General features: G+C 36.6%; 2 protein-coding genes across 2 annotated transcripts in view; one reads left to right on the top strand and one right to left on the bottom strand.

Moving 5' to 3' along the window:
- Pu (GTP cyclohydrolase punch) overlaps positions 1-728 on the bottom strand; it is a 38278-nt gene extending 37550 nt beyond the window's left edge. Inside the window, exon 1 of the mRNA XM_073989202.1 lies at positions 293-728. Coding sequence (XP_073845303.1) covers positions 293-509 — 217 coding nt within the window. The 5' untranslated portion in view covers positions 510-728. The remainder of the gene's footprint in view (positions 1-292) is intronic.
- The window catches only part of pcs (SH3 domain-binding protein parcas), a 549277-nt gene that overhangs the window by 530680 nt on the left and 6030 nt on the right, over positions 1-12567 (top strand). The window lies entirely within an intron of this gene.

Below are 12567 nucleotides of genomic sequence, written 5' to 3'. Positions count from 1 at the left end.
CGCCAACATATCGACAAAATTCGTTAATTACCGAAGCGTTTTCATTTTAACGATATTTGTCGGTAACCTAAAAAATGAACTAGTGAATCCCACTGTAGGTCAATACTGATGATTTTTTAATTTGGAATTTATTCATCCTACATAATATTCATTATTTACCAAATTATGTATTATGAAATATAATTGAATAAACTGAAATAACCTATCTCGTATAGATTGGAATAGACAAAGAAAAAAATATGTTCTTACCAATTCCCTAATATATAATACAAAATAATAAACACACACTTACCAATTTGACATTGTTTACAGAATTCACTACCAACACTCTCATTTGCATTGCCAACGAAACTAAGATGGAGACCTGTCTTGGAAAGCATATTTCCGTTTGCGGCCCTGTGCGTCGTCATCAGCTGTTCCTGATTGGATATCATAGTTTCATGTCCGTTGTTCGTTGTTTCCATGACGAAAGCACTTTTTCGTTGTTCAACTTCATTCACTTGTTTCATTTTTTTTTGTTTTTCTTTGATTGAGAACACGACTCAATACTTTTTGAGTATATGAAATTATTATTATTTAAAATGAATATACAAACACGACGCGAAAATAGAAATATGATTGTCGTGTTTCAAATTGTTCGTTCGATGTTCGTTTATTTTTTACATTCACTTTTTTTGTTTTGCTGAGTATTGAGCACAATTCGCTTAAACAGACGTTCGACAACTAAACTTAGCTCATTTTTTCGCCACCTTTTTATTTTGATTTGCCAATAAGATTGAATGTCTCGGCAGTTTTGCTTGGCGTTTGGCTTGACCAACAAACAAATCAAACTTGTAAAATTGAAAGTTCTTTGCTCGCAAAGAATATAATTAGTTTGGCACTCATTTCTGTAACGCAACAAACTACCCTCTATTAGTTTTCTCCCAAAAGCTTTTATGAAGCTTATTCTTTCCCTGGTCAAAGTGTTTGAAATAGAGTTTCAGGCACGATTTCATTAATGATTAGATGGATGCACAGGCAATGGGTCAAATGAAAAAAGTCAACGACGACAACGACAATATCTCAAATTCTGCCGTTTTTTTACCAACATTTTTAACATACAATTTTGCCAGTCTTTCACTGAAAACTTGCATACGGGACCATTTTTGTATTGGATAACGAATAATTAAACAAGTCAATATGATAAACATAAGCTTCGTTCCGAAACTAAAACGTTTTTACACATTTTTCCCCAAAATGCGTTCCCGTACACCAAAAAAGTTGCAAAATGTTCACTTCTCTTTAAACAAAAATGGCGCTGAATCGCATTCTCTTTAGAAACTTTTTTAGCGACAAATTTGGGCGAGCAAAAATGTGCAAGATGTATGCCGGCTTCTGATTGGCTAGCACGCCGGCACTGACATTTTTTAATTGTTTTTGATGTCTCTGGCACTTTTTTTGGAAAAATGTGTATGTGCAACTCATTTTCGACAGTTTGCTCTTTTGAAAATTTTGATCATTAAAAAAGTACTGGAACGAAGCTATAGAAAAGAATATACAGGGGTTTCAACACAACACTTCATACTTCCCGCCTAACGGAAACTCGGCACGTACAGGGAGGTATTCAAACCAAAAATACCGGATGCGGAAATGTCTGGTAACCCAAAAAATTAGAACAATTTGTACAAGTTGTTACATTATACAAAAACGCGTTCCTGTACACCGAAAAGCTGCAAAATGTACACTTCTCTATAAACAAAAATGGCGCTGAATAGCATTCGCTTTAGAAACTTTTTAAGCGACAAATTTAGGCGGGCAAAAATGTGCAAGATGTATGCCGGCTTCTGATTGGCTAGCATACCGGCATTGACATTTTTTAAGTGTTTTTGTTGTCTCTGCAATTTTTTTTTTTTTTTTTTTGAAAAATTTGTATTTCGCTCTTTTATAGAGGATAAAATTGTTACTTACTTACTTAGCTGGTCCATTACAGAACATTTGTTCCATAGGCCGAACTAAGAAAAGATCTCCATTTCTCTCTATTTGTTGCTTCGCACTCTGAATTACCGCGCCTTTTCATGTCATCATCCACTTGTTTGCGCCATCTATTCCTTGGCCTGCCAATTCTGCGTGCACCGCCAAGCGGTCCGTAATTATACGCCTTTTTAGCGGGTTCATCATCGCTTATTCTTATGATATGGCCTAGCCAACGCAATCGCTGCATCTCGTCGATATTCACCGTCAACGCAGATTGATCCTTAGATCTTTCGAAGAATGTTTCTCTCAAACACACTAAGCACTGCCATGTCTGCTTGCGCAAGTACCCAGGCTTCGGAGCCATACATCAGCACGGTAGTATCAGTGTTTTGTAGAGCGTTATTTTTGTTTGACGAGATGTGGCTTTGTTTTTAAACTGCTTACTTAAACCAAAGTAGCATCTGTTGGCTAATACAATTCTTCTTTTCACAGCTGATGTCGTTTGTTGTGTTTACGGAGGTGCCGAGGTAGACGAAGTCTTTTACTACCTCAATATTATAGGAACCAACTTCCACAGTCGGTCCGAGCTCGACGCATTGCGCGTCGACACCATCAACTTGGTCTTCTCACCGTTTACCGCCAGACCCACTTTAGCAGATTCTCCTTCGACCTTCATAAAGGTATCAGTTACTTCTTTAACTGATCGGCCCATGATGTCTATATCATCAGCATAAGCAAGTAACATGTGACTATTGGTGTAGATTGTGCCACTTTTTTGACGTTTGCCTCTCGTATAACCTTTTCCAGCAGGATGTTGCAGAGATCACACGAAAGGCTGTCTCCTTATCTGAAACATCTTTTGGTACCAAACTCTTCGGAGAGGTTCTTTCCTATTTTAACTGAGGACCTCGTGTCAGTTAAAGTCATTTTACAAAGCCGGATGAGCTTTGCGGGGATACCAAATGGATGGTAGGTGTCGATCTGCATCTCTTGGGTCTTCTCCAGGATTTGCCGCAGGGTAAATATCTGGTCAATGGTGGACTTGCCAGGTCTAAAGCCGCATTGGTGTGGTCCTATTATCTCGTTGACCATAGGCTTTAGTCGTTCGCACAATATCCCTGACACGATCTTGTAGGCAATAGGGAGTAGACTTATGCCCCTATAGTTAGAGCATACAGTCTTAAGGTGAGAACTCAATGGATTTTTGTTGCTTATTTTTTCCGCCTCGCTTCAAAGCGCAAAAATGAAATTGTACTGTTTGCAATAGGACATACCACAAAGAAGCGAAGCTTCAGGCCACAAAGTTGAAAATTGTTGAACTTTTGAATTCTTCGCCTGGCTTCATTTTTGACATTTCGTTTCGACATTCAATTTGATATAAACACGTGTTAAATTTGAATAAAAATAGGTAAAAAAACTTTTTAAGTTAAACGGTTTTATGTTAAACATACATTGCAATGTTTAAGATAAATGTACTAAAAACCAAAAAATAATAAAATAATACATTCGTGGGAATTATAAACATATGCATAGACTAGACTAAAATAAAACCGTGGGGCACGTCAATTGTCTACAATCGTTGATTAAAATGTTTGTTTTGTAATGTTACACTATAATTAGACAGTTGTTCAACCGACAACGATGGACGTGTGATAAGTAGGGCTAGAATGTGGAAACAAGCTAGCAAGCTCGATTATAAGCGAGTTTTAGGGTTTCATAGTGGTGAGCGAGTAGTACTTTGTCGATTAAAGACAAACTACGAGCAGTGAAACGCTTCCTCGCCAGGCAGCAGTGTGAATGTCCAACGATAAACTAGTTGAAACATCTCTTTTATTTACATGGAGTGTATAACTATTGGAATTTCCATGAGCAAGAAATAGTAAGTAATTTCCTCACCGTCTGCGGGCCAACTGCCTAACGACGAATTAAACGATTCTTCTATCGCACATTAAGTCGATAATTTGTAGACACGGTTTTATTTTAGTCTAGTATATGCATATGTTTATAATTCCCACGAATGTATTATTTTATTATTTTTTGGTTTTTAGTACATTTATCTTAAACATTGCAATGTATGTTTAACATAAAACCGTTTAACTTAAAAAGTTTTTTTTACCTATTTTTATTTTCTAGTTTTTAGTTTTTATTTCGCATTCTGTTTAAATCGTTTAGTGCTTCATTATTGCAAGGTTTCTTGCCCGTTAGTTTATTGCAGTCCAACTCCTCTATACGTAGTCCCTGCAAAGATCTTACTCTACTAAGAGCCACGTAGGCTTGACCTTCTTCAAAACAGGTTTGCACCTAAGTATACGACTGCGTGATCCACAGTGCTGCCCTGCATTTTATGTATAGTAGAAGCCCATTATAGTATTAAAGGCTACATTCTTCTTTCAGCCGTCCCGTAATTGTACTTAGCTGGAAACTGTATGGCTTTCGGGTGTATAAGATGTACTGTACAGTGCACTGTATTCTTCTTGTCAAGCCCTTTTATTTGATACCCATATTGGTGGGATTGATAAAAAAATTGTTATCAGCCATTTGGTAGCGGCGGCCATCTTAGATTTCAATTTTGCATAGTAAATTGTATTCTACTTGTTGAGACCTTTCATTTGATACCCATTTTGAGGGGATTGATAAAACCTACGTTATCCGCCATTTTGTAGCGGCCGCTATCTTGGATTTCAATTTTTTATAGTATATTGTATTGTGCTTGTTGAGCCCTTTCATTTGATACCCATATTGATGGGTTTGATAAAACCTACGTTATCCGCCATTTTGTAGCGGTCGCCATCTTGGATTTAAATTTTTTATAGTATATTGTATTCTGCTTGTTGAGCCCTTTCATTTGATACCCATAGCGGGGATACCAAATGGATGGTAGGTGTCGATCTGCATCTCTTGGTTCTTCTCCAGGATTTGCCGCAGGGTAAATATCTGGTCAATGGTGGACTTGCCAGGTTTAAAGCCGCATTGGTGTGGTCCAATTATCTCGTTGACCATAGGCTTTAGTCGTTCGCACAATATCCCTGACACGATCTTGTAGGCAATAGGGAGTAGACTTATGCCCCTATAGTTAGAGCATACAGTCTTAAGGTGAAAACACAATGGATTTTTGTTGCTTATTTTTCCGCCTCGCTTCAAAGCGCAAAAATGAAATTGTACTGTTTGCAATAGGACATACCACAACGAAGCGAAGCTTCAGGCCACAAAGTTGAAAATTGTTGAACTTTTGAAATCTTCGCCTGGCTTCATTTTTGACATTTCGTTTCGACATTCAATTTGATATAAACACGTGTTCAATTTGAAAAATAGAATTTGGTTGTAATTTTTATGTTCGGTACTAATTATTTACGAATAATTCATATTAAAAAATTGAATTTTATTTGATATATTGAAATAATTATGTTTATAGCGCCCATGAATTTTAAGCTTCGATGTGTGATACCAAGAAATAAGCGGCCTAGTGAAGAAATAAGCTAAGCAGGAAAATTAAGCTAAGAGCTGACTGTGTTCTCACCTTTATCTCCCTTCTTGTGGACGGGGCACAGGATACTGAGGTTCCAATCGTCGGGTACTCGTTCTTCCTGCCAGATGCTGCTAACTAGCTGATGAATACACCTTATCAGCGTGTCGCCTCCGGTTTTGAACAGCTCGGCTGGTAAGCCATCGGCTCCTGCTGCCTTATTATTCTTCAGCCGATTTATTGCTGTCTTTACCTCATCTTGGCTGGGCGGTAAACATTCAATACCATCTTCTGGGATTGGGACTGTGGTATCTTCGTCGTCTTCGCTGCTATTGGATACCAACAGTTTTGAAAAATGTTCTTTCCATATCCTGAGTACACTATCTGTATCAGTTACCAAATTACCTTGCTGGTCTCTACAGGAGGATGTGCCTGTACCAAAGCCATTAGTTTGATGCTTGACTCTTTGGTAGAATTTTCGGACTTAATTCTGGCTCCTGTACATCTCGATTTTTTCATACTCCCGCTTTTCCATCTCTTTCTTTTTCCTGCGGAAAAGACGTTTCTCTTCTCTCCTTTTCTCCCTGTATCTCTCTCGTGCGTTACGCGTTGCTACGGATTATAGAGTAGCCCTATATGCCGCATTTTTCTCTTCGGTGGCAGCACGACACTCCTGATCATACCATGGATTCCTTGGTGGAGGTCTCTGGTATCCTAGTATGGATCTTGCGGCTGTTTGCATGGAGTGGGCAATGCTTTGCCATTGCGCTGATATGTTATCGGGATGAGGAGTGCAATTGCTTAAGCAATTGGGCTAGTTGAGTGGAATATGCTGTGGCTATCCGTTGTGATTGCAGCTTACCGATGTCTAACTTTCGTGTTGTATCTGTCGTACTTTGTTTGCTACGTTTAAGCGGGTACGTACCTTTGCTGCAGCAAGGTAGTGGTCCGAATCAATGTTTGCGCCTCGGAACGATCGTACATCCAACACGCTCGATGAATGTCTTCCATCTATCACATCATTATCAATTTGATTTCTTGTTTTCTGATCTGGAGACAGCCAGGTGCCCTTATGAATATCGAGATGATTAAATCTGGTACTGCTAACTACCATGTTTTTTGCAGTTGCAAAGTCTATCAGCCTCATACAATTGTCAGATGTTTCACTGTGGAGACTGAATTTCCCGACTGTTGGGCCAAAGATTTTCTCCTTTCCAATTTTGGCATTAAAATCGCCTAGAATGATTTTAATGTCATGGACAGGGCAACGGTCATATGTTTCTTCTAAGCGCTCGTAAAATATATCTTTGGTCTGTTCGTCCTTTTCTTCAGTGGGAGCATGAGCGCAAATAAAGCTGATGTTGAAGAATTTAGCTTTTATTCGAATTGCAGCAAGTCTTTCATTCGCTGGGGTGATGCTTCATACCAGATGTTTTAGTCTCCAACTAACTACGAGTCCACAACCAAACTCATGCTTTACGTCATGGCAGCTATAATACAGTGCGTCACCTTTAGGTGTTGTTGTGATGCCTTTCCCAATCCATCGTATTTCCTGTATGGCAGTAATATCGGCCTTGTACTTTTCAAGTACGTCTGCCAATGCGAAGACTGCACCTTCTCTATAAAGAGTGCGAACATTCCAGGTGCAGATTCGCAGATCATGGACCTTAAAACGTTTGCGGGGTTCGTCAACTTTAGAGGGGTTTGTTTTTCTATTCTTTCGTTTTTTCATAGTAGGCTGTTTTTTCTAGGGGAGGGTTACTAACCCGACGCCCAAACCCAAGTTTTTAACGTTCTTATGGGTGAATGCGCGGCACATGTTAGCTCACTACCTTTAACGGGTGTTAAAGGCAGTTCCCCAGGTGACACCACGGGGAGGTCAGTGTCCACTTGAGGTGAAGGAGGGACCAAGATAAATCCTGGGTTTTGCCTTGTTAAAACCGGTCAGGACCGTTCCTTGGTACCTTCCATCCCCTATGTCACCCTAAAATTGTTATCGTAGTAAAAATTTATAGATTATTCTTACAGGTTCTGTTTTTAATGCAGTTGTGTAATTAAAATTTGATTGAGGTTGCTGGAAATAAATTTCCAATAACATTCATCATTTACCCAGTACAATGTTTGCATCCATAGATGCAGTAGAATCAGTAGAACAAGTGCCGCTGCACTACATCTTTTCTCTAAATTCATTGAGACATTTTAAAGAGAACACCGGTTATGAATCGTTCCCTTTTACTTCCACAGCACGTCTTTTAATGTAGTGCTTTGGATTGGATTTAAAGCAGGCCTGCCCATACAAATATATTGTCACGGAATTAGATTTAACTAATATCCGTGTAGACGATGTTTTATTCCCCGATACGATTTGTGCCGAATATAACAGGGTTCGTTTTAGAGTACGGTTCTACAATGCTTTATTTACTTTATTGCTCTTATTTAAACTGGCTTTAATTACTAAACACACAGCTTTCCTTCGCTATTAAGCACACAGCTTTCCTTTACTTCTTAACCGACTGTTCAGTTTGACGTCTCAAACACAACTAACTCAATGCCTAAAAATTCCCTCGTATTTATAGTCCATCCCTTCTTGTTCCCGAATTCTCCAGAAGGCTGATCTGGAAATCGTTAAATCTATGTTATAAAATCGTCAAAAATTAAAATACGCACATTTAGATATATTTAAATATATTTGTTTATTAAAAGGAACATAAAATAGGTATTCAATTTATTAAACATTGGAGTAGTTTAAAGGGGAGTACACATTATCATTCAAAACTGACAGTCAGCGTACTTTTAGGACAATTTTCCGGCAAATAACAACTTTTATTTAGCTAAAAACTTTTGAAATACAATATATATGGTATTATTTAGAGATTACAAAAGAAATTTTTCAGTTAGGCTTTGATATTCACGAAATAGACCTCGATGACTGTCAGTTTTGCTTGCCAATGTCTACTATACTTAACATCCCTTCCATTTCCTGGAGTATAATAATTCAATCAATCAAAATGTTTTATATTTAATACAGTTTTTTTTTATTTTATAATTACTACCCCTATTATTATACCTAGTAAATTGTTCTGTTCCAGTACTGCAAGAATCTACTAATTTTTACTATTTTTTTCGATAACATAAAGGAAAAAATGTTATCATAGTAAAAAATAGTAGCTTCTTGCAGGTTCTGGAACAGAGCAATTGTGTTTTGGAGAAGTATAGTCATCCCTCCCTAATGCTAAGTTTACATTTACGAAATCCACTCGATTTCAACTGTCAATTCCATAGCTCAAACGTCAAATGAAATCTCATCTGGATTTCATTTGACGTTTAACCTATGGATTTGACAGTTGAAATCGAGTGGATTTCGTAAATGTAAACCAAGCGGTAAGTTACTTAATTTAAAATTTACTTGTTATCATGGCATTATATTGTAGTATACAGCCTTAAGGTCGAAAGACAGGGTATATTGCGAATTGAAATAAATGAATAAAATAATATAAAAACGTTTGTACTTTAAGTTAATCAAGAATGTTATTTATTTTATTCATAAATATTTGAATAGTCATTTCGTCATTCATTTTGTAAATAAATATTTGTGTTTATCATTTTCAACAAGTCGGTTTTAATTAATGTGTTAAATTTCAAATAAACTTTGGTATAAAGTACACCCTCCATTGAATCCTTATTGAGGGAATTTCGATATTTCGTTCTATTAAGATTTACTTGGCTGAAAACGCGCACAACATTTGGTGAGGAATATTGCCATATTAGTAAAATAACAAAAAATCGTCATTTTTTAGCAAAAATCTTCTAATCGTAATTCTTCAATTTTTGACCAAATAGTCAAATCTGTCAGCCGTGCCCTTAAACCCAAAAAGTAGTAAAACTTGAAGCAAAATTTAAGAGAGAGCATGCCAAAATGGCTTTCTCTTTTACTACTTTCTGCTCGTCAAATTTCGTGGTGTAAATAGTGGAAAATCTGTCAGACTGCTGATTTGACATTTATTTGACAATAAAGGCAAAAGAAAACAACGCACATTGTCAAAGTAAAATACAAAGAAATGAAATAAATGTAAATAATAAAAATTTTCAACCAAAAAATTACAAACAGTGAAATTTATTTTCTTTTTTATTTTTTTAGGCTGGCAGCAATGTTTTTGCCAGATCTAATATTTTTCCGTTTAATCCTGGTCCACACTAGAGCGTTTTCAATGATATAATTTCATGAAACGATTTACCCACTACAGTAATTTCGTAAAATTACTTTCGTATAGAACTCGATCTAAAAACGCATACGGGCATGTTCTGGAATTCACCGTGCATCCATTTCATCTTACACATGCACTTCGTCTGTGAAAGGAATTGCTGTTCTGTATTTCACGTGTAAAGAGCTTTCATATTTCACGAAAGAACTTTGGAAAGCTTTATTAGAGCTTTCAAACTTTATCATTAACAATGGAAAAAATATCAGTCTGTGTTGGCGCATCAACGAATACACATGCGTGTGTGGGTATGTACGCTTTGTTCGTTTGATTGTTTACGAAACAGACGTAAACAAAGAAACGAACATCTACATGTTGAATTTGGTACTTTAAGGGCCAAACCTATAGCTCAATTTGAAATACAGTCGAAATCGCTTATAACGTCGGTCAAGGGACCGACGGAATTCGTCGCTATAACCGATATGTCGTTATAAGCGATAGGGCTATAAAGGACCCCAGAGATTTGGGACTTTTGGATATGGGACTTTATAACCGAAGTGACGTTATAAACGACGACGTTATAAGCGATTTCGACTGTACATGTATTTTGTGTTTGTATTTGTATTTTTGGACGCACACGCAACACGCAGAGCTAAAGGTTTGGCCCTAAGAAAAAATATATTTTTAAATCATATTTTGTTAAGAAAATAAAATATTTTTTAAATGCTCATAAATTTTAGTCCTATGCACTTTTTTGTAGAAAATTTCAATTAGTTTCTTTAAAAAATAAGGATACACCCAGCTCTCACCATCAAAATTACAGTGTGAGGAATACAACCCAACTAGGTGTAAAGTGTGTTGCAGAACAGCTTTAGTTGTGTTCGATACACGTGAGGTGCAGAGGTGAATGCCAGAACATGCCCGATAATTTCAAGAATTTTTTTCAAAGAAATCACTCTAGTGTGGACCGTGACTTACTTTCGTGCAAAACTTGTTATGTGAGAGCAATTTTGACAGTTTTCTCTTTTGCTACATTTACTATTAAAAAAGTAAAGGAACAAAGATATATACGGGCGAGAGGGTGACAAAATAATCGAACGATTAGCAATGACGTCATTCAACTATCAAAACAAACACAAATTTAAGTTCCATACAATACCTGTCAAATAAATCACGTAAACCCCAAAACACCTGTTTGAAGTTCAAGTGTAAAATGCGTTTAAGCGATAATTGCATGATTATGGCAAAACAAATGGAAACAAAAGCACATCAGTAACATGTAAAGTAAGAACTAGAATGATGGAGAGAATTCTATTAGTTGTTGTTATAACTCGATCTAAACAAAGTAACTGCTACGTTACAATTCAAATAAATCTATCAGTTAAATTCGTAAGAATATTTTGTTATTGTGTTGATTTTGAAACCCGAACATTTTGATAGCTATGTTGGGAAGGCGATTTTCCTTGCGGCAATTGTCAGTTTGAAGGAGACTGAGGTGAGGCATGTGGTAACGGTTTGCGTCTCAACACCCCCTCTCATTGACAAACTCACAATTGCCGCTAGGTAACTTGCCTAATGTAAATATGGACATATTTTGAAAATTCTAATGCCCGTAATTTCTAGCCCTAGGTAAACGTGTAGGTAGCTACCTATTAATCATCGTTACCTACGCGTTTGGTAATTTCTACGTGCCATTTACCGAGGCGTGTAAATTTTGAAAACATGTGGTAACATTGGTGATTTGCATTCATGATTTCGCAAAAACATTGCCACATATAAGTGTTTTACAATTTTTAACACATTGGCAACGATCAACCAGGCAAAATCCTTGGTGTAAGTAAGACGGCCGTTTTCTACCCGCTAACGTTACCTATGGATTGAAATTATGAACTTTTGCTTACACGGGCGATATCTATGAACTCAGAGATGTTTTAAAAATTTACACGCCTCGGTAAATGGCACGTAGAAATTACCAAACGCGTAGGCAAAGATAACTAATAGGTAGCTACCTACCCGGGTTCCTAGGGCTAGAAATTACCGGCATAATTTGAGCAAGGCACATTTATATATAAGGTAGAAGTGAAAATCAGCTGTATTTTTACTTTTTTGTATATTTGGGTTCCAAAATGTGATAGGATCTAGTAGAGCTGGCAAAAAATCGATGGCACTATCGATAACATCGATTGTTATTTAAAAATTGAGTATCGATAGATAGTTTTGCATATCGATATTATCGGAATAAAAACCCCTAACCTGAAATCCATTGAAATAAGTCGTGTTCCTTTACGTGCCTGAGGTTACCAGTTTTTACCACTTTTTACCCGCAAAGTGTTCCCTAACTTTCAAAAGCATACAATTTATATGATTGCAGTTCACCACTTTTACCATTTCTTGCCACTGTTACCATTTTTAAAAGTAAAGGAACAGACCGATAAATAGAAAGTTCGCTGCTTTTCGGTTATGTGTGTGTAAGAAAGTAAGTCCGTAGTCACACGTACACGTTTTTCGGTAAAATAAAATGTATTTTTTTAACATTTTTTATAAAATAAAAGCATTTGTTTATTCTCCTTTACATTTCTGTGAACTACTTTTGCATAATTTCAAGAAAATCATTGACATTTCCGCCATTTTCATCTCAAAATTAATGGCGATGACAACTTAACGATAATATCGATAGCAATCGATTTTTTAAAACATTATATCGAAAATATCTAATGTTGGGAATATCGATGGTTTGCCAGCTCTATGATCTACTCATGAAATTTGAAACTACGAAATTTGCTACCATTAAATACTTTTTTTCATCGTAAACGTGTAAGAACAATGACCTACGACAGTTCTGAATGCCTTATATTTACATTTTGAGTCAAATTTGTTCTATTTTAGAGGATTTTCAAAATGTATTAATGTTTTTTCCTGAGAAAAATTTTAGAACGACTCTAGTGCTCTGTT

This window comes from Musca autumnalis, unplaced genomic scaffold, assembly GCF_047663935.1.
Source record: "Musca autumnalis isolate F117 unplaced genomic scaffold, ASM4766393v1 scaffold_5, whole genome shotgun sequence".
NCBI classification, from domain to species: domain Eukaryota; kingdom Metazoa; phylum Arthropoda; class Insecta; order Diptera; family Muscidae; genus Musca; species Musca autumnalis.
This window is presented reverse-complemented; position numbering and strand designations above follow the sequence as displayed.